The following is a 20,934-nucleotide window of genomic DNA, read 5'->3' on the forward strand; positions in this document are numbered from 1 at the left end:
GGCTGGCAGGGGGCTGGCAGGGGGCTGGCAGGGCAGGGGGGCTGGGCAGGGGGCTGGCAGGGGGCTGGGCTGTGAGGGGCTCCTGCCTGCAGGGGCAGGGGGCTGGCAGGGAGGCTGGGCAGGGCAGGGGGGCTGGGCAGGGGGCTGGCAGGGGGCTGGCAGGGGGCTGGCAGGGCAGGGGGGCTGGGCAGGGGGCTGGCAGGGGGCTGGCAGGGCAGGGGGGCTGGGCAGGGGGCTGGCAGGGGGGCTGGCAGGGCAGGGGGGCTGGGCAGGGGGCTGGCAGGGGGCTGGGCTGTGAGGGGCTCCTGCCTGCAGGGGCAGGGGGCTGGCAGGGGGGCAGGGCAGGGGTCTGGGCAGGGCAGGGGGGCTGGCAGGGGGGCTGTCAGAGGGGCTGGGCAGGGCAGGGGGCTGTCAGGGGGGCAGGGGGCTGTCAGGGGGGCAGAGCTCTCAGGGGGGCAGGGGGCTGTCAGGGGGGCAGAGCTCTCAGGGGGGCAGGGGGCTGTCAGGGGGGCAGGGGGCTGTCAGGGGGCTGTCAGGGGGCTGTCAGGGGGCTGTCAGGGGGGCAGGGGGCTGTCAGGGGGGCAGGGGGCTGTCAGGGGGCTGTCAGGGGGGGCAGGGGGGCTGTCAGGGGGCTGTCAGGGGGGCAGGGGGCTGTCAGGGGGCTGTGAGGGGGCTGTGAGGGGTGGCCCTGCCCCGCTGTGTGCCCCCCGCAGGCCTCGGAGCACAACGTGTCCCACGAGGCTGTGGCCATCAAGAGGATGCTGGAGCTGGGGCTGGTGAAGAACCTCACCTACTTCTGAGGCCTCTGCCCGCCACAGCGCCCCCCGCTGGAGGCCGCCTGCCAAGCACCGGGGCTGCCTGGCCCCGCGGGCTCCTCGGCACCACCCCCCGCGGGGCTGGGGGTCCCCTTGGCTGGGGGGGGGATGCCCCCTCCTGCCAGCCATGCACTGAAGCTCCCCAGGGCCTCCAGAGGACTTCTGAGCTTGGGGGGGGGGGTCCCGGGGGTCCCTCCCAGCAGGCCTGGGGGGGGGGCTCTCAATGCAGACGATGGCCCCGAGGAGGAGGGGCTGATTTTGGGGGGTCCTGAGACCTCCCCTCAGGGAGCAGGACTTTGGGGGGGGGGCTGTGGCACCTCCTCCCTGCCCTGGTGTTCCCCCCCCAGGTATTTAATTGCCCCCTCCCCCTTTTCTAACTCCTTGGTGTTGTTTTTATGGGGTCCCCTCCCCCCGCCTGAGCGCTGGCGTTGGGGGGGGGGGGCTCCTCACTGCCCCCCCCCAGGCTGGGGGCACCCCTGGGTGCTGCCAGCCCCCTCCCCCCCTCCCCCCCTTCCGGTTTGAGGAGGGGGCAGCAGTTTAACTTAATTAATTTAATGATTATTTATCAGCCAGCCTGCCCTGTGCTGTGGGGGAGGGGAGGGTGGCCTGGGGGGGGGAGGGGAGGCTGCTTGGGGGGGGTCAGCCCCCCCGGGGGAGGGGGTGATGGTGTCCCCCCCCCCTGGGTCCCCAAACGGCCCAGCCCCTGCCCATGGCCACAGCTCTCTGCTCAGGCCCAGCCCCCTGCCCCCTGTGTCCCCAACTGCCCCCTGCCCCCAGCCCCCTGTGTCCCCAACTGCCCCTGCCCCCAGCCCCCTGTGTCCCCAACTGCCCCTGCCCCCAGCCCCCTGCCCCCCTGTGTCCCCAACTGCCCCCTGCCCCCAGCCCCCTGTGTCCCCAACTGCCCCTGCCCCCAGCTCCCTGCCCCCTGTGTCCCCAACTGCCCCTGCCCCCAGCTCCCTGCCCCCTGTGTCCCCAACTGCCCCCTGCCCCCAGCTCCCTGCCCCCCCAACTGCCCCTGCCCCCAGCTCCCTGCCCCCCCAACTGCCCCTGCCCCCAGCCCCCTGCCCCCTGTGTCCCCAACTGCCCCCTGCCCCCAGCTCCCTGCCCCCTGTGTCCCCAACTGCCCCCAGCCCCCTGGCCCCTTGCCCCCCTGTGTCCCCCTGTCCCCAGCTGCTCCTGGCCCCAGCCCCATGGCCCCATCCCCTTGCCCCACTGTGTCCCCAAGTGTCCCAGGCTGTGTCCCAGGCTCTGTGTCCCCATGTCCCCAACTTCCCCTGCCCCAGCTCATGCCCAGCCCCCTGGCCCCACCCCCTTGCCCCCCTGTGTCCCCAAGTGTCCCAGGCCCTGTGTCCCCCTGCCCCAACTTCCCCAGCCCCCTGGCCCCTTGCCCCCCTGTGTCCCCCTGTCCCCAACTGCCCCTGCCCCCAGCCCCCTGCCCCCAGCCCCCTGGCCCCAGCCCCTTGCCCCACTGTGTCCCCAAGTGTCCCAGGCCCTGTGTCCCCATGTCCCCAACTTCCTCTGCCCCTGCCCCAGCTCATACCCAGCCCCCTTTCCCCAGCCCCTTGCCCCTCTGTGTTCCCAGATATCCCAGGCCTTGTGTCCCCATGTCCCCAACTTCCCCAGCCCCTGCTCGTGCCCCCAGCTCATGCCCAGCCCCCTCTCCCCATTCCCTTGCCCCCCTGTGTCCCCAGATGTCCCAGGCTGTGTCCCCCTGTCCCCACCTGCCCCTGGCCCCTGCCCCAGCTCATGCCCAGCCCCCTGTCCCCTTGCCCCCCTCTGTCCCCAAATGTCCCAGGCTGTGTCCCCATGTCCCCAACTCCCCCTGCCCCAGCTCATGCCCAGCCCCCTGGCCCCCTGCCCCCCTCTGTCCCCAAGTGTTCCAGGCCCTGTGTCCCTGTGTCCCCAACTTCCCCAGCCCCCTGCCCCCGGCCCCCTGCCCCCCTCTGTCCCCAGATGTCCCAGGCTTTGTTCCCATGTCCCCAACTTCTCCTGCCCCCAGCTCATGCCCAGCCCCCAGCCCCCTGTGTCCCCAAATGTCCCAGGCCCTGTGTCCCCCTGTCCCCAACTTCCCCGGCCCACTGCCCCCTTGTGTCCCCAACTTCCCCAGACCCTGTGTCCCCATGTCCCCACCTGCCCCTGGCCCTGCCCCCAGCTCATGCCCAGCCCCCTCTCCCCATCCCCTTGCCCCGCTGTGTCCCCAAGTGTCCCAGCCCCTGTCCTTGTGCCCCCCCTGCCCCCAGCCTGTGCCCCTGACCATATCCCTGTCCCTAACTGCTCCCTGCCTGCCCTTGGCCTGGTCCCTGTGCTGTGCCCAGCTCCCTGCCCCCAGCTGCCCCCTGCTGCCCCCTGCTGCCCCCTGCTGCCCCCAGCTGCCCCCAGCTGCCCCCTGCTGCCCCCTGCTGCCCCCAGCTGCCCCCTGCTGCCCCCTGCTGCCCCCAGCCTTTCTTCCTGACCATGGCCCTGCACTATGGCCCTGGCCCTGTGTCCCCAGCCCATGGCCCTGCCCCCTGCCCCCTGCCCTGCCCTCATGCCCAGCTCCCTGTACCCCCCTGCCCCAGCCCAGCTCCTTGCCCCTGGCCTTGTGTCCCCCCTGCCCCAGCCCAGCTTGCCACATTCCCTGGCCCTGCCCCTGTGCTGCTGCCCAGCTGTGTCCCCTGTCACCAAGTGTCCTACCCCTGTCCCCAGCTCTCTGTCCCCTGTCCCCAGGAGCCCCCAGCCCTGTCCCTGTCCCTGTCCCCAGCTCTCTGTCCCCTGTCACCAGGAGCCCCCAGCCCTGTCCCTGTCCCCAGCTCTCTGTGTCCCCTGTCCCCAGCTGCCCCCAGCCCCTGTCCTGTCCCTGTACCCTGGGGTCACTCTCGGTCCCCTCCCCGGGACCCCTCCCGCCGCAGCCTGCGCCGCTGGGAGCCCCCCGCGGGCGCCCCCTGCAGTGTCCCCAGGGCTGTGTCCCCCCCAGGGCTGTGTCCCCCCCGGGGCTGTGTCCCCCCCCCAGGGCTGTGTCCCCCCCGGGGCTGTGTCCCCCCCCAGGGCTGTGTCCCCCCCAGGGCTGTGTCCCCCCCGGGGCTGTGTCCCCCCCCAGGGCTGTGTCCCCCCCAGGGCTGTGTCCCCCCCGGGGCTGTGTCCCCCCCCAGGGCTGTGTCCCCCACAGGGCAGTGTCCCCCAGGGGCTCTGTCCCCCCCCAGGACTGTGTCCCCCCCAGGGCTGTGTCCCCCCGGGGCTGTGTCCGCCCCGGGGCAGTGTCCCCCAGGGCTGTGTCCCCCCTGGCAGTGTCCCCAGGGCTGTGTCCCCCCCCGGGGCTGTGTCCCCCCTGGGCTGTGTCCCCCCCCAGGGCTGTGTCCCCCCCCGGGCTGTGTCCCCCCGGGGCTGTGTCCCCCCCAGGGCTGTGTCCCCCCCCGGGGCTGTGTCCGCCCCGGGGCAGTGTCCCCCAGGGCTGTGTCCCCCCTGGCAGTGTCCCCAGGGCTGTGTCCCCCCCCGGGGCTGTGTCCCCCCTGGGCTGTGTCCCCCCCAGGGCTGTGTCCCCCCCCCGGGCTGTGTCCCCCCCGGGGTTGTGTCCCCCAGGGCTGTTTCCCCCCAGGGGCTGTGTCCCCCCCAGGGCTGTGTCCCCCTGGGGCTGTCCCCCCCCGGGTCGGTGTCCCCAGCCCAGCCGTGCGACAAACACCTTTGTATTGAGCGCGGCGCCGCCGTACAGCGCGGAGAGCCCCTGCCTGGGGGAGGGGTCCCCAGCCCGCCCGGCTCCCCACACCCCCATACCCCCCCCCGGCCCCGCCCCGCCCGGCAGGACCCCCGAACCCCCCCCCCGACGGACTCGATAAGTATGGACACGGAACAGCACGAAGGGAGGGGAGGGGCGGGGGGAGGGCAGCGGGAGGCCAGCGGCCGCCTGGGGGCGCTGCGGGATGGCTCAGAGCTGGCTCTGGCTCCGGGCAGGGCTCTGGACACGGCTCAGAGCTGGCTCTGGCTCCGGGCAGGGCTCTGGACACGGCTCAGAGCTGGCTTCGGCTCCGGCTGGCTCCGGGCACAGCGATGGACGCGGCTCCAGGAACGGCTCTGGGCTGGCTCCGGGCAGGGCTGCGGCTCCAGGCAGGGCTCAGAGCTGGCTCCGGCTCCGGGCACAGCTCTGGACACGGCTCCGGGCAGGCTCAGGGCTGCGGCTCTGGGCAGGGCTCAGAGCTGGCTCCGGCTCCGGGCTGGCTGCAGGCACAGCTTTGGACACGGCTTAGAGCTGGCTTCAGGCAGGGCTCAGAGCTGGCTCCGGCTCTGGGCTGGCTCCAGGCACAGCGATGGACAGGGCTCTGGGCTGGCTCCGGGCAGGGCTCAGAGCTGGCTCCGGCTCAGGGCTGGCTCCGGGCACAGCTCTGGACACGGCTCCGGGAAAGCTCAGGGCTAGCTCCGGTTCTGGGCTGACTCGGGGCTGGCTGCGGGCACAGCTCTGGACACAGCTCAGAGCTGGCTCTGGGCAGGGCTGCGGCTCCGGGCAGGGCTCCGGGCTGGCTCCGGGCACAGCGCTGGACGCGGCTCCAGGAACGGCTCAGGGCTGGCTCCGGCTCCGAGCACAGCTCTGGACACGGCTCTGGGAAGGCTCAGGGCTGGCTCCGGTTCTGGGCTGACTCGGGGCTGGCTGCGGGCACAGCACTGGGCACGGCTCAGAGCTGGCTCTGGGCAGGGCTCCGAGCTGGCTCTGGCTGCGGGCACAGCACTGGGCACGGCTCAGAGCTGGCTCTGGGCAGGGCTCCGAGCTGGCTCTGGCTGCGGGCACAGCTCTGGACACGGCTCAGAGCTGGCTCCGGGCAGGGCTCAGAGCTGGCTCCGGCTCCGGGCTGGCTCCGGGCACAGCTCTGGACACAGCTCAGAGCTGGCTCCGGGCAGGGCTCCGGGCACGGCCCCAGCCCCAGCCCCGCGGTCGGGGCATGGCCCCAGGGCTGGGAGCGGCCTCGGGGCGGGGGGTTGTTGTGCTTTGCATGTACCTGGGAGAGGAGAAGGAGGGGAGGGGAAGGATGCTTGGCCGGACCCCCACCTGGGGCAGGGGGCTGGGCCCCACCTCCTGCCACTCTCGCTCCCAGCGGCTGCCTGCGTCCTAGCGCCGCAGGGGAGGGTCCCGAGCGCCCCCCCCGAGGGTCCTGAGCGCCTCTGGATGGACCCAAGTGACACTGGGGGGAGGGGTTGAGTGTCCCCAGAGGGTCCCAGTGTCCCCTGGAGGGTCTTGGGCACCCCACAGGGTGACCCCACAGGTCCTGAGCATCCTTCAGAGGATCCCAAGTAACCTCCAGGGGGTCCCAAGTGTCCCTCAGAGGGTCTTGGGCTTCCCAAGAGAGTCTCAAGCACCCCTTGGAGGGTCCTGAGTACCCCTCAGAAGGTCCCAAGCGTTCCCAGGGCCCCTTGGGGGGCTCCCAAGTGTCCCCACAGGCTTTTGAGCTACTGTGGAGGGTCCCAAGCATCCCTTGGAAGTTCTCAAGCAACCCAGGAGGGTCCCAAGTGTCCTCTGGAGCATCCCCAGGAGGGTCTCAGGTGTCCCTTGGAGCACCCCCTGGGAGTTGTCCCCCAAGCCTTGAAGGGTCTCAAGCGCCCCCCAGAGGTTCCCAAGCATCCTAGAAGGCTGTGGAGCATCCAGGGAAGGTCCCAAACATCCTCTGGAGGTTCCTAAGCATCCCTTGGAGCACCCTCTGGAAGGTCCCAACCGACCCTTGCAGGTTCTCAAGCCCCTCCCCGAGGTTCTGAAGCCCCCCAGGAGGCTGTGGAGCATCCAGGGAAGGTCCCAGGCACCCTCTGGAGATCCTAAGCATCCCTTGGAGCATATCCTGGAAGATCCCAACCGACCCTTGAAGGGTCCTGAGCAACCCCCGAGGTTCTGAAGCCCCCCAGGAGGCTGTGGAGCACAGGGGGGGAAGGTCCCAACCAACACTTGCAGGTTCTCAACCCCCGCCCCGAGGTTCTGAAGCCCCCCAGGAGGCTGTGGAGCATGGGGGGAAGGTCCCAAGCACTCTCTGGAAGTTCCTAAGCATCCCTTGAACGTTCCCAACCGACCCTTGCAGATTCTCAAGCCCCTCCCCGAGGTTCTGAAGCCCCCCAGGAGGCTGTGGAGGATCCAGGGAAGGTCTCAAGCACCCTCTGGAGATCCTAAGCATCCCTTGGAGCATATCCTGGAAGGTCCCAACCAACCCTGGAAGGGTCTCAATCAACCCCAGAGGTTCTGAAGCCCCCCAGGAGGCTGTGGAGCATCCCTTGAACGTTCCCAACCGACCCTTGCAGGGTCTCAAGCCCCTCCCCGAGGTTCTGAAGCCCCCCAGGAGGCTGTGAAGCATCCAGGGAAGGTCCCAAGCACCCTCTGGAGATCCTAAGCATCCCTTGGAGCATATCCTGGAAGATCCCAACCAATCCTTGAGGGGTCCTGAGCACCCCCAGAGGTTCCCAAACATCCTGGAAGGCTGTGGAGTACTCAGGGAAGGTCCCAAGCACCCTCTGGAGGTTCCTAAGCATCCCTGGGATCATATCCTGGAAGGTCCCAGCCAACCCTGGAAGGGTCTCAAGCCCTCCTCCCCCCGAGGTTCTGAAGCCCACCAGGAGGCTGTGGAGCACAGGGGGGGAAGGTCCCAACCAACACTTGCAGGTTCTCAACCCCCGCCCCGAGGTTCTGAAGCCCCCCAGGAGGCTGTGAAGCATCCAGGGAAGGTCCCAAGCACCCTCTGGAGATCCTAAGCATCCCTTGAAAGTTCCCAACCGACCCTTGCAGGTTCTCAACCCCCGCCCCGAGGTTCTGAAGCCCCCCAGGAAGGCTGTGGAGCATCTGGGGAAGGTCCCAACCAACCCTTGCAGGGTCTCAAGCCCCTCCCCGAGGTTCTGAAGCCCCCCAGGAAGGTTGTGGAGCATCCAGGGAAGGTCCCAAGCACCCTCTGGAAGTTCCTAAGCATCCCTTGAAAGTTCCCAACCAACCCTTGAAGGGTCCTGAGCACCCCCCCGAGGTTCCGAAGCCCCCCAGGAGGCTGTGGAGCACCCGGGGAAGGTCCCAAGAACCTTCTGGAGGTTCCCAAGCATCCCTGGGATCACATCCTGGAAGGTCCCAACCGACCCTTGCAGGGTCTCAAGCCCCTCCCCGAGGTTCTGAAGCACCCCAGGAGGCTGTGGAGCATCCAGGGAAGGTCCCAAGCACCCTCTGGAGATCCTAAGCATCCCTTGAACGTTCCCAACCGACCCTTGCAGGTTCTCAAGCCCCTCCCCGAGGTTCTGAAGCCCCCCAGGAAGGCTGTGGAGCATCCAGGGAAGGTCCCAAGCACCCTCTGGAAGTTCCTAAGCATCCCTTGAACGTTCCCAACCGACCCTTGCAGGGTCTCAAGCCCCCCAGGAGGCTGTGGAGCATGGAGGGAAGGTCCCAAGCACCCTCTGGAAGTTCCTAAGCATCCCTTGAACGTTCCCAACCGACCCTTGCAGGGTCTCAAGCCCCCCAGGAGGCTGTGGAGCATGGAGGGAAGGTCCCAAGCACCCTCTGGAAGTTCCTAAGCATCCCTTGAACGTTCCCAACCGACCCTTGCAGGTTCTCAAGCCCCTCCCCGAGGTTCTGAAGCACCCCAGGAGGCTGTGGAGCATCCGGGGAAGGTCCCAACCGACCCTTGCAGGTTCTCAAGCCCCTCCCCGAGGTTCCGAAGCCCCCCAGGAAGGCTGCGGAGCAGCGTGGGGGGAAGGTCCCCGGCGCCCCGCGGCGGCTCCCCGCGGCGGGGCTGGGCGGGCAGGGCTCAGACGTGCGTCTGCATCCTCCTCTGGAGGGGGCGGCTGGGGTCGGAGTTCTGGGAGGAGGAGTGGGAGTGGTGGGAGGAGGAGGCGGAGGCCTTGCTGGCTTTGTCGGAGTGGGCGCAGGGCTCCTGCCTGCCGGCGCTGCTGACGCTGCTGTCGCACTGCGTGTCCAGGAAGGAGCTGCTGTCGCTCAGCGAGCCGCGCTGGAACTCCCGCTCGCACAGCTCGATGGAGCTGCTGCCCATGCCCAGCACGAAGCGCTGGCTGTAGTCGTAGAGGCGGCTCTGGCCGCTCAGGGTGCTGTAGAGGTTGGTGAAGGACATCCCCGTGGGCACCCGCTGCTTGCCGGCCGGCCGCAGCTCCGCCGGGCAGCCCGACAGCGAGATGCTGGGCGGCGAGTGGTGCTCCGAGAAGGTGTTCACGCTGTAGTAGCCGTTGGTGGGGTCCTGGGGGGCGGAGACGGGGGGGGAGGGGGTGACCAGGGGGCCTCTGGGCGCTGCTGCCAGCCCCTTTGGTGCCCACCACTCCCCTGGGCACTGCTGCCAGCCCCTTTGGTGCCCACCACTGCTCTGTGCCCTGCTGCCAGCCCCTTTGGTGCCCACCACTCCCCTGGGCGCTGCTGCCAGACGCTTCGGTGCCCACCACTCCTCTGGGTGCTGCTGCCAGCCCCTTTGGTGCCCACCACTCCCCTGGGCGCTGCTGCCAGCCCCTTTGGTGCCCACCACTCCTCTGGGTGCTGCTGCCAGCCCCTTCGGTGCCCACCACTCCCCTGGGCGCTGCTGCCAGCCCCTTCGGTGTCCACCACTCCTCTTGGTGCTACTGCCATCCCCTTTGGTGGTAACCACTCCTCTGTGCCCTGCTCTTCTCCACCCTGGTGTCCACCACTCCTCTCTGCCCTGCTGCCTCCCACCCTGGTGTCCACCACTCCCCTGGGCACTGCTGCCAGCCCCTTTGGTGCCCACCACTCCCCTGGGCGCTGCTGCCAGCCCCTTCGGTGCCCACCACTCCTCTTGGTGCTACTGCCATCCCCTTTGGTGGTAACCACTCCTCTGTGCCCTGCTCTTCTCCACCCTGGTGTCCACCACTCCCCTGGGTGCTGCTGCCAGCCCCTTCGGTGCCCACCACTCCCCTGGGCGCTGCTGCCAGACCCTTTGGTGTCCACCACTCCTCTGGGTGCTGCTGCCAGCCCCTTCGGTGCCCACCACTCCCCTGGGCGCTGCTGCCAGACCCTTTGGTGTCCACCACTGCTCTGTGCCCTGCTGCCATCCCCTTCGGTGTCCACCACTCCCCTGGGCGCTGCTGCCAGACCCTTTGGTGTCCACCACTCCCCTGGGCGCTGCTGCCAGCCCCTCTCGGTGCCCACCACTCCCCTGGGCACTGCTGCCAGCCCCTTTGGTGTCCACCACTCCTCTGGGTGCTGCTGCCAGCCCCTTCGGTGCCCACCACTCCCCTGGGCGCTGCTGCCAGCCCCTTTGGTGCCCACCACTCCCCTGGGCACTGCTGCCAGCCCCTTTGGTGCCCACAACTCCCCTGGGCACTGCTGCCAGCCCCTTTGGTGCCCACCACTGCTCTGTGCCCTGCTGCCAGCCCCTTTGGTGCCCACCACTGCTCTGTGCCCTGCTGCCAGCCCCTTTGGTGCCCACCACTCCCCTGGGCGCTGCTGCCAGACGCTTCGGTGCCCACCACTCCTCTTGGTGCTACTGCCATCCCCTTTGGCGGTAACCACTCCTCCACCCTGGTGTCCACCACTCCTCTCTGCCCTGCTCTTCTCCACCCTGGTGTCCAGCACTCCCTTCTGCCCTGCTGTTGTCCACCCTGGTGTCCACCACTGCTCTGTGCCCTCCTCTTGTCCACCCTGGTGTCCACCACTGCTCTGTGCCCTGCTGCTGTCCACCCTGGTGTCCACCACTGCTCTGTGCCCTGCTGCTGTCCACCCTGGTGTCCACCACTGCCCTGTGCCCTCCTCTTGTCTACCCTGGTGTCCACCACTGCTCTGTGCCCTGCTGCTCTCCACCCTGGTGTCCACCACTGCCCTGTGCCCTCCTCTTCTCCACCCTGGTGTCCACCACTGCCCTGTGCCCTGCTGCTGCCCACCCTGGTGTCCACCACTGCCCTGTGCCCTGCTGCTGTCCCCCAGGGGGGTGTCTGAGTTCCCCCCCTGCTGCCTCTCTGTCCCTGCCCCAGGCACAGCTCCAGGGCACTTTCTGGCCTCTTTCCCCCCGGTTTTGGTCTCTCTCCTCCCTGGCTCTCTGCTGCAGGCAGTGCTGGCTGCAGGATCAATTCATTCCAGCTCTGCACAAGGGGAATCAGCCAAATCCTGCTGCTGCCCCTCGGGAAGGAGCCCCCAGAGCCAGCCTGGGGGCTTGGCTGCTCAGGGAGTCCCAGAATAGCTTGGGTTGGGTTGGAGGAGACCCCAAAGCTCATCCAGTGCCATGGGCAGGGACCCCTCCCCCCAGCCCAGGCTGCTCAGGGCCTCATCCAGCCTGGCCCTGAACACCTCCAGGCAGGGGACAGCCACAGCCTGTGCCAGAGTCTCCCCAGCCTCACCCTCAACAATTTCTTCCTCATCTCCACTCTCAATCTCCTCTCTCCCAGCTCAAAGCCATTGTTCCTCAGCCTGGCACTCCCAGCCCTTGTCCAGAGTCCCTCCCCAGCTCCCCTGGAGCCCTTCAGGTACTGGGAGGCTGCTCTGAAGTCTGCCTGGAGCCTTCTCCTCTCCCAGCTCTGAGCTCTCCCTGGAGCCTTCTCCTCTCCCAGCTCTGAGCTCTCCCTGGAGCCTTCTCCTCTCCCAGCTCTGAGCTCTCCCTGGAGCCTTCTCCTCCCCCAGCTCTGAGCTCTCCCTGGAGCCTTCTCCTCTCCCAGCTCTGAGCTCTCCCTGCAGCCTTCTCCTCTCCCAGCTCTGAGCTCTCCCTGGAGCCTTCTCCTCTCCCAGCTCTGAGCTCTCCCTGGAGCCTTCTCCTCTCCCAGCTCTGAGCTCTCCCTGGAGCCTTCTCCTCCCCCAGCTCTGAGCTCTCCCTGGAGCCTTCTCCTCTCCCAGCTCTGAGCTCTCCCTGCAGCCTTCTCCTCTCCTAGCTCTGAGCTCCCCCTGCAGCCTTCTCCTCTCCCAGGTGTGCAGGAGCAGACCCTCAGACCCCACCCCCAGCCCCAGAGCATCTCCTCCTGCCCCCAGGGCCTCCCAGGCAGGGGCACAGCCGCACAGGGAGCTCCTTCCATCCCCCCTCCCCTACTTCCCTGTTCTCCAGACTGCAACAGAAGCCCGGGGGGGCCAGAACCTTCCTCCCTGGGCTGGGACTGGGTGACCCCAGGGGACACAGCACCAGCCCAGGCAGCCTGGCAGAGGTGCAGCTGGGTCCTGCCCCATGGGGGCACAGGGCTGGGTGCTCAGCACCTCAGGCTGCCACCACCTCAGCCAGGTGCTGCAGGAGTGACCCAGGGGGGGCTCAGAGCCACAGCTGCCAATGGGGCAGAGAGGGGCAGGGGGGGGGACCATGGCCCTGGGGTCCTCTCACCTTTAGGTTCTGGAACTCCTTCTCCTCCTCCTTCAGCACCTCCAGCTGCTTCAGCACCGAGTCCTGCTGGAACTCCCCCCTCTCCATCTGGGGAAGGAGGCAGCTGGGGGTCAGCATCTCCCTGGGGGGAGCCCCAGCCCTCCCCCCCTGCCCCAGGGCAGCCAGGGGGCTCAGCCAGCAGCTGGGTGAGAGGCTGTGCCCAGGGACACCACAGAGGGACAGTGTGGGGGGCAGCAGGGCTGGGTGGGCACCAAACCCCCACCTGAGCCCGAGGCTTTGCTCCTGGCTTTCCCCTCTCTTTTGGGGACTAACCCAGGTGGAGGTGAGGGGGAAGTGAATCCTTTCCAGCCTTGGGGCTCCACACCTGCCTGAAGCAACCCCCAGGGGGGTTCTGTCCCTTCCCTCTTCTCATCCTTCCCTCCCAGGCTGAACTTGGCCTCTTCCATCGACCCCAAGCACCCTCTGGCCTTGCCCCACTGCTGGCATTCAGGTGGAACCCTTCATGCCCCATGGCTGGCAGCACTGCAGGGCAGGCTGGGGCTCTCAGCAGCCTGCTCTGCTTGGGGGTGTCCCTGCTGGCTTGGACTGGGTGGCCTTGAGGGGTCCCTTCCCACCCAGACCTTTCCATCTTGTCCAAGCCTTGACCCTGGCCCTGCCCTGGAGGCTTTCCCCACCCTGGGGCTGGGGTCTGGCCCAGGCCAGGAGGTCAGGAGGAGGCTGGAGGGGTTTGGAAAGCTTCCTTGCAGCTGAGCTGAGTCAATGTCTTCCTCCTCAGGGACCCCTGGGGGTGGCTGATGTGCTGCCTCCAGAGGCTCCTGCAGTGGGTTGGCTTGGAAGGGACTTCCAAGCTCATCCCGTGCCAAGCCCCTGCCATGGGCAGGGACCCCTCCCACCAGCCCAGGCTGCCCTCAGCCATCTCTCTGCCTTTGAATGGTGACCACATGAGTTAGTCCTCAGCTTTCATTACCCTTCCTGATGTGGAGAAGCCAAATAATCATCTCCCCCCCCACCCCCAGTCCTCAGCTGCCTTTCATCCCCTCCTGGATGGATCCTGGGGGGGGGTCACTGCCTTGGCACTGGGAAGAGAGCTTCAAACCAGCCTCTGAATCCTCTCTGGTTACCCAAATGCTCAGCTCCTTCTCTTCCTCTGACACAAGAAGTGGTTGTGGGAAGCCAGCCTGCAGCATTTTCTGTTCCCCTCCTGCAAGCCTTTGGTAGAGGCATTAAAGGCAATGACTTAGAGCACCTGAGCTGTGGCAGGGAGGCAGCAAAGCTCTCTGAGAGCCATGGAATTCACAGCCCCAAACCAGGCCTCAGGGCTGGGGACTGCACCTCTGCCCTGGGCAGCCTGGGCCAGGCCTGGACAACCCTCAAGGGGAAGAAATTGTTCCTCAGGGCCAACCTGAACCTCCCCTGGGGCAGCCTGAGGCCATTGCCTCTTCTCCTGTCCCTTGGTATCTGGGAGCAGAGCCCAAGCCCCACCTGGCTCCAGCCTCCTTGCAGGGAGCTGCAGAGAGCAAGGAGGTCTCCCTCAGCCTCCTCCCCTCCAGCCTCACCACCCCCAGCTCCCTCAGCTGCTCCTCCCCAGCCCTCTTCTCCAGACCCTTCCCCAGCTTCCTTGCCCTTCCCTGGCCCTGCTGCAGCCTCTCCAGCTCCTGCTGGCAGCCAGGAGCCCAGAGCTGAAGGCAGCACTCCAGGGGTGGCCTCAGCAGTGCCCAGCCCAGGGGCACAATCCCTGCCCTGCTCCTGCTGCCCACACCATTGCTGCTTCAGGCCAGGCTGCTGGTGGCCTTCTTGCCCAGCTGGGCACCCCCTGGCTCCTCTCCAGCTGCTGCCACCCAGCACCCCCCAGGGCCTTCCCCTGCAGGCAGTTCCCATTCGGGGCTTGCAGTGAGCTCAGGATCCACCAGAGGGCGCTGAGGCCCCAGGCAAGCCAACACCTCCAGCTCCAAAGCGCAGCTCCCAGCGCCCAGCGCCCAGCGCCCAGCTCCCAGCGCCCAGCTCCCAGCGCCCAGCTCCCAGCGCCCAGCTCCCAGCGCCCAGCGCCCAGCGCCCAGCTCCCCGTTCCAGGACGTGCTGCTGAGCCATGGGGCTGAGGCTGGACTCCCTGGGCTCTCAGCCACCCCCACCTGTGCCCTTGGCCATGCTGTTTGGTGCCCTCAGGGCTCAGGGAGGTGACCCCAGCCAGGTGATCATAGTATCATAGTATCATAGAATCAGTCAGGGTTGGAAGGGACCACAAGGATCAGCCAGTCCCAACCCCCTGCCATGGGCAGGGACACCCCACACTAGATCAGCCTGGCCACAGCCTCAGCCAGCCTGGCTGCAAACACCTCCAGGGCTGGGGCCTCAACCACCTCCCTGCACAACCCATTCCAGGGCTTCACCACTCTCCTGGGGAAGAACTTCCTCCTCCCCTCCAGCCTCAATCTCCCCACCTCCAGCTTCATTCCATTCCCCCTAGTCCTAGCACTGCCTGAGATCCTCAGCAGTCCCTCCCCAGCCTTCCTGGAGCCCCCTGCAGATCCTGGAAGGCCACAATGAGGTCACCTGGGAGCCTTCTCTTCTGCAGACTGAACAGCCCCAACTCCTTCAGTCTGTCCTCACAGCAGAGCAGCTCCAGCCCTCTGCTCCTCCTCCTGGCCCTGCTCTGGACACCTTCCAGCCCTTCCAGATCCCTCTTGCCATAGGGGCTCCAGAACTGGAGGCAGTACTCCAGGTGGGGTTTCCCCAGAGCTGAGCAGAGGGGGAGAATCACCTCCCCTGCCCTGCTGGCCACACTTCTCCTGCTGCAGCCCAGGCTCTGCTTGGCTTTCTGGGCTGCAAGTGCAGACTGAGAGCTCCTGGTGAGCTTCTCCTCCCCCAGCACCCCCAAGGCTCTCTCCTCAGGGCTGCTTTCCAGCCAGTCCCTGCCCAGCCTGGATTTGTGCCTGGGATTGCCTCCCCCCAGCTGCAGGACCCTGCCCTTGCTCTTGTTGAACCTCCTGAGGTTGGCTTGTGCCCAGCTCTGCAGCCTGTCCAGCTCCCTCTGGATGGATCCCTTTCCTCCAGCTGTCTGCTGCACCACACAGCTTGGTGTCATCAGCAACCCTGCTGAGGCTGCACTCAGTGCCACTGTCCATGGCACCCACAGAGATGTTGAACAAGCCTGGGCCCAGGACTGATCCCTGAGGGACTCTGCTTGTCCCTGGCCTCCCCTGGGACATGGAGCCATGGACAGCCACTCTCTGGGTGCAGCCATCAGGCCAGTTCTGTATCCATCCAGTGGTCACCCATCACACCCATGTGTCACCAGTTTGATGAGCACCCCCAGGCCAGGCTGCCCCTTGGGGTGCCCCGGCCAGGGGCACAGAGTGATGCCTGCAGCTGTAGCTCTCTGAAGGGTGCCCAGGAGACCCCCTGCTGCCTGGGTTGTGGCCATGGCCCTTGCTCAGGGCAGCTGCCTGTGAGGGGAGGAGTTCCTTCCTTTCCTTCCTTCCTTCCTTACCATCAGCTGCTTGATGCTGGGGTGCTCCTCGGCCTCCCTGCCCGCCGCCGGCTCCTTGTGGACGATCTCCACGCGGATGTCGTTCCTGGCTGACACCACCCCCTTCAGATCTGCCAGAGAGGGCAGAGGGCAGGGGTTAGGCCAGGGCACAGCCCCCAGGAGCACCCTCAGGCTGCCCAGAGAGGCTGTGGGGCCTCCTTCTCTGGAGCCTCCCCAGCCCAGTCTGGATGTGTGACCTGGGCTGGGCTCTGTGCTGCTGCTCTGGCAGGGCCTGGGCTGGAAGCTCTCCAGAGGTCCCTTCCAGCCCCTGACACCATCTGAGCTGTGATCAATAGATGAAGGCTGAGCAACTGAGGTCATTGACCTGCAGCTGAGCACAGCCTTTGGAGCTCCAGGAGTCTCCTGCTGCAGTGCTCCAGCAGCCTCCTGCTGCAGTGCTCTATCTGCCTCCTGCTGCAGAGCTCCAGCAGCCTCCTGCTGCAGAGGTCCACGAGCCTCCTGCTGCAGAGCTCCAGGACCCTCCTGCTACAAATCTCCAGCAGCCTCCTGCTGCACTGCTCTATCAGCCTCCTGCTGCAGAGCTCCAGCAGCCTCCTGCTGCAGTGCTCCAGCAACCTCCTGCTGCAGAGGTCCACGAGCCTCCTGCTGCAGTGCTCCAGGAGCCTCCTGCTGCAGAGCTCCAGGACCCTCCTGCTACAAATCTCCAGCAGCCTCCTGCTGCACTGCTCTATCAGCCTCCTGCTGCAGTGCTCCAGGAGCCTCCTGCTGCAGAGCTCCAGGACCCTCCTGCTACAAATCTCCAGCAGCCTCCTGCTGCACTGCTCTATCAGCCTCCTGCTGCAGAGGTCCACGAGCCTCCTGCTGCAGTGCTCCAGCAGCCTCCTGCTGCAGAGCTCCAGCAGCCTCCTGCTGCACTGCTCTATCAGCCTCCTGCTGCAGAGCTCCAGCAGCCTCCTGCTGCACTGCTTTATCAGCCTCCTGCTGCAGTGCTCCAGCAGCCTCCTGCTGCAGAGCTCCAGCAGCCTCCTGCTGCAGAGCTCCAGCAGCCTCCTGCTGCAGTGCTCTATCAGCCTCCTGCTGCAGACCTCCAGCAGCCTCCTGCTGCAGAGCTCCAGCAGCCTCCTGCTGCAGTGCTCTATCAGCCTCCTGCTGCAGTGCTCTATCAGCCTCCTGCTGCAGACCTCCAGCAGCCTCCTGCTGCAGTGCTCCAGCAGCCTCCTGCTGCAGAGCTCCACCAGCCTCCTGCTGCAGTGCTCCAGCAGCCTCCTGCTGCAGAGCTCCACCAGCCTCCTGCTACAGAGCTCCAGCAGCCTCCTGCTGCAGTGCTCCAGCAGCCTCCTGCTGCAGAGCTCCATCAGCCTCCTGCTGCAGTGCTCCAGCAGCCTCCTGCTGCAGAGCTCCAGCAGCCTCCTGCTGCAGTGCTCTATCAGCCTCCTGCTGCAGTGCTCTATCAGCCTCCTGCTGCAGACCTCCAGCAGCCTCCTGCTGCAGTGCTCCAGGAGCCTCCTGCTGCAGTGCTCCAGCAGCCTCCTGCTGCAGTGCTCTATCAGCCTCCTGCTGCAGTGCTCTATCTGCCTCCTGCTGCAGTGCTCCAGCAGCCTCCTGCTGCAGTGCTCTAGGACCCTCCTGCTGCAGTGCTACAGCAACCTCCTACTGCAGAGATCCAGCAGCCTCCTACTGCAGTCTTCCAGCAGCCTCCTGCTGCAGAGCTCCAGGACCCTCCTGCTGCAGAGCTCCAGGAGCCTCCTGCTGCAGTACTCCAGGACTCTCCTGCTGCAGTGCTCCAGGAGCCTCCTGCTGCAGAGCTCCAGGAACCTCCTGCTGCAGTGCTTCAGGACCCTCCTGCTGCAGTGCTCCAGCAGCCTCCTGCTGCAGTGCTCCAGCAGCCTCCTGCTGCAGTGCTCCATCAGCCTCCTGCTGCAGTACTCCAGGACCCTCCTGCTGCAGAGCTCCAGCAGCCTCCTGCTGCAGTGCTCCAGGACCCTCCTGCTGCAGTGCTCTAGCAGCCTCCTCCTGCAGTACTCCAGGACTCTCCTGCTGCAGTGCTCTAGCAGCCTTCTGCTGCAGTGCTCTATCAGCCTCCTGCTGCAGTGCTCCAGCAGCCTCCTGCTGCAGTGCTCCAACAGCCTCCTGCTGCAGTGTTCCAGCAGCCTCCTGCTGCAGTGCTCCATCAGCCTCCTGCTGCAGTGCTCCAACAGCCTCCTGCTGCAGTGCTCCAGCAGCCTCCTGCTGCAGTGCTCCAGGACTCTCCTGCTGCAGAGCTCCAGCAGCCTCCTGCTGCAGTGCTCCAGGAGCCTCCTGCTGCAGTGCTCCAGCAGCCTCCTGCTGCAGTGCTCGAACAGCCTCCTGCTGCAGTGCTCCAGGAGCCTCCTGCTGCAGTGCTCCAACCGCCTCCTGCTGCAGTGCTCCAGCAGCCTCCTGCTGCAGAGCTCCAGGAGCCTCCTGCTGCAGTGCTCCAGGACCCTCCTGCTGCAGTGCTCCAGGACCCTCCTGCTGCAGTGCTCCAGGACCCTCCTGCTGCAGTGCTCCAACAGCCTCCTGCTGCAGTGCTCCAGGACCCTCCTGCTGCAGTGCTCCAGCAGCCTCCTGCTGCAGAGCTCCAGGAGCCTCCTGCTGCAGAGCTCCAGGACCCTCCTGCTGCAGTGCTCCAGCAGCCTCCTGCTGCAGTGCTCCAGGACCCTCCTGCTGCAGTGCTCCAGCAGCCTCCTGCTGCAGAGCTCCAGGAGCCTCCTGCTGCAGAGCTCCAGGACCCTCCTGCTGCAGTGCTCCAGCAGCCTCCTGCTGCAGAGCTCCAGCAGCCTCCTGCTGCAGTGCTCCAGGAGCCTCCTGCTGCAGAGCTCCAGCAGCCTCCTGCTGCAGTGCTCCAGCAGCCTCTTGCTGCAGAGCTCCAGCAGCCTCCTGCTGCAGAGCTCCAGCAGCCTCCTGCTGCAGAGCTCCAGCAGCCTCCTGCTGCAGTGCTCCAGCAGCCTCCTGCTGCAGAGCTCCAGGAGCCTCCTTCTGCAGAGCTCCATCTTGACTTGATGAGCTCTGAGGTCTTTCCCAACCTCATTGATTCTATGATCCCCAGTCCCCTCTCCCATCCCTTCACCCCTGCTCCACCCCTGGGAATCCAAGGGATCAAGCACTGGAGAAGCTTGGCTGGGCTGTAGTTGCACCAGCTCTGTTTCCCACCCCCCACAAAGACTTCTCCACTCTGTACCCAGCTTGAGACTGTGTGCTCTTGTCCTGGTGCTGGGTGCCTGGGAGAAGAGACCAACCCCCCTCTGGCTACAGCCTTCCTTCAGGGAGTTGGAGAGAGCAAGAAGGTCTCCCCTGAGCCTCCTCTTCTCCAGGCCGAGCAACTCACTGCCAGAGCAGCAGCACAGGTTCCAGCCCAGGTCACACAGAACACATCCAGGCAGGGCTGGGAAGGCTCCAGGGAAGGAGACTCCACAACCTCTCTGGGCAGCCTGCTCCAGGCCTCTGGGAGCCTCCCAGGGCAGAAGTTCCTCCTCCTGCTGAGCTGCAGCCTCCTGGGCTGCACTTTCCATCCCTTGCTCCTTGGCCTAGCCCAGGGTGCAGCTGAGCAGAGCCTGGCCCTGTCCCCTCCCTCCTGACCCCCAGCCCTCAGCTCTTGAGAGACATTGATCAGATCCCTCTCAGCCTTCTCCTCTGCAGCCTGAACAGCCCCAGGGCTCTCAGCCTCTCCTCCCCAGGCAGTGCTGCAGTCCCTTCAGCAGCCTTGCAGCCCTCCCTTGGCCTCTCTGCAGCAGATCCCTGTCCCTCCTGAGCTGGGCAGCCCAGAGCTGGATGCAGCCTTGCAGGGGAGGTCTCAGCAGGGCAGAGCAGAGGGGGAGGAGAAGCTCCCTGGCTCTGCTGGCCACACTCTGAACACCCCCCAGGACCCCCTTGGCACTCTTGGCCCCCAGGGCACATTGCTGCCCCAGGCAGGATGTGTTACCCAGCCTGTGGTCCCCTTGGGGCTCCCTTTCTCTCCCCCCCTGTCCCCCCCGGCTGCAGCCCGAGCCCTGGGCTCACTTACTCCGCTGGGACCGAGCGCAGCAGAAGGCGACGATGGTGGCCAGCAGCACCAGGACGGCCACGCCGGCCCCCACGGCCACGCCGATCACCACCGCCATGGGCACCGCCTCTGCAGGGGCGACAGAGGGCAGCCATCAGCCGGGGGCAGGGCACAGGGCTGCCCTCGGTCCTGTGCCCCTGCCCCCACCCACGGATCCACCAGGAGCTGCAGGCCTCCAACCAGCCCCTGCCCCACTGCCCACAACCCTCTCAGCTGTGTCCTTCACAGCTCCCCTCCCATCCCAGGGAGGGCTGCAGGCAGCTCTGCACCTCCCCTGCCGTGGGTTCAGCCCAGGCCAAGCCCTGGGGCTGGGGGAAAGTCCCAGGTGGATTCAGCTCCCACGCTGGGCAGAGGCTCCCAGAGCCTCCTGCTTTGATGTCTGCAGCTCCCCAGCACCCCAGGCTGAATCTGATCACCGCACAGAGGGCTTCAAAGCAGCAACCCCCAGAGCCAGCAGGGCAGAGCCTCAGCCCTGGCTTGCTGCAGAGGCTGCTCAGGGTGCAGCTCCTCCTGGAGCCTCTCCCTACCCCTGGACCTGTGCTGGGAGAGGCAGGCTCAGCCCTCCTGCTGCTTGGGGTGACCCCAGAGGCTCCTCTCCCTCTCTCCCCATCCCTCCCCATCCCTCCCCACCACCCTGCTGGCTCCACTCAGGCTCTCAGCCCCACAAAGCCTGCAAGCAGCAGCAGCCAGGCTGCCCCCAGCCCCCACCTGGGCAGACCCCAAAGCAACCCAAAGCCAGGGAGCAAGGACAGAGGGGGGGGAGGATTGCAGCCCTGCCAGCTGAGAGCTTGGAGCTGCTTGCCAGCAGCTTCCCCCTGCCCTGTGCTGCTGCAGGAGGTTGTTCCTCCCCAGGGCCAGGGCCCTGAAGGTCTTTTCCCACCTGACTGCTCTGTGATGCTCTCAGCCCAGCCCCACAGCAGCAGGCTCACTGCCCCTGCCTTCTCTGGGGGGCTCCAACCACTGCTGGCCACTCAGCCTGGGGAGTTTTGGCTCTCCCAGGGGAATATGGAGCAAAAGGCTGAGGAGGCAGCAGCCTGCTGCCCCTGCTGACCTGTGCCTGGTGACCCTCAGAGTGCCTGCTGTCCCCCAGCCCCTGCTGTCCCCCAGCCCCTGCTGTCCCCCAGCCCCTGCTGTCCTCCAGCCCCTGCTCTCCCTCACCCCCTGCTCTCCCTCACCCTCTGCTCTCCCCCAGCCCCTGCTCTCCCTCACCCCCTGCTGTCCCTCACCCCCTACTCTCCCCCACCCCCTGCTGTCCCCCACCCCCTGCTCTCCCTCACCCCCTGCTCTTCCCCAGCCCCTGCTCTCCCCCAGTTCCAGGGCAGGCTCTGCCAGGCAGGGCTCAGT

The 20,934-nt window shown here is 66.9% G+C and overlaps 2 protein-coding genes across 2 annotated transcripts in view; one reads left to right on the forward strand and one right to left on the reverse strand.

Moving 5' to 3' along the window:
• LOC137455994 (CMP-N-acetylneuraminate-beta-galactosamide-alpha-2,3-sialyltransferase 4-like) overlaps nt 1-1,383 on the forward strand; it is a 38,264-nt gene extending 36,881 nt beyond the window's left edge. The window contains exon 11 of the mRNA XM_068167207.1: nt 714-1,383. Within this exon, the coding sequence (XP_068023308.1) occupies nt 714-800 (87 nt within the window). The 3' untranslated portion in view covers nt 801-1,383. The remainder of the gene's footprint in view (nt 1-713) is intronic.
• Nucleotides 1,384-4,601: 3,218 nt separating this feature from the next.
• KIRREL3 (kirre like nephrin family adhesion molecule 3) overlaps nt 4,602-20,934 on the reverse strand; it is a 107,353-nt gene continuing 91,020 nt past the window's right edge. The window contains exons 12-15 of the mRNA XM_068167268.1: nt 19,552-19,659; nt 15,531-15,640; nt 12,044-12,130; nt 4,602-8,980 (exon numbers count right to left, since the gene is read on the reverse strand). Of these exons, the coding sequence (XP_068023369.1) occupies nt 8,537-8,980; nt 12,044-12,130; nt 15,531-15,640; nt 19,552-19,659 (749 nt within the window). The 3' untranslated portion in view covers nt 4,602-8,536. The remainder of the gene's footprint in view (nt 8,981-12,043; nt 12,131-15,530; nt 15,641-19,551; nt 19,660-20,934) is intronic.

This window comes from Melanerpes formicivorus, unplaced genomic scaffold, assembly GCF_026170545.1.
Source record: "Melanerpes formicivorus ecotype bairdi unplaced genomic scaffold, bMelFor1.0.p_v2 SCAF_114, whole genome shotgun sequence".
Lineage (NCBI taxonomy): Eukaryota > Metazoa > Chordata > Aves > Piciformes > Picidae > Melanerpes > Melanerpes formicivorus.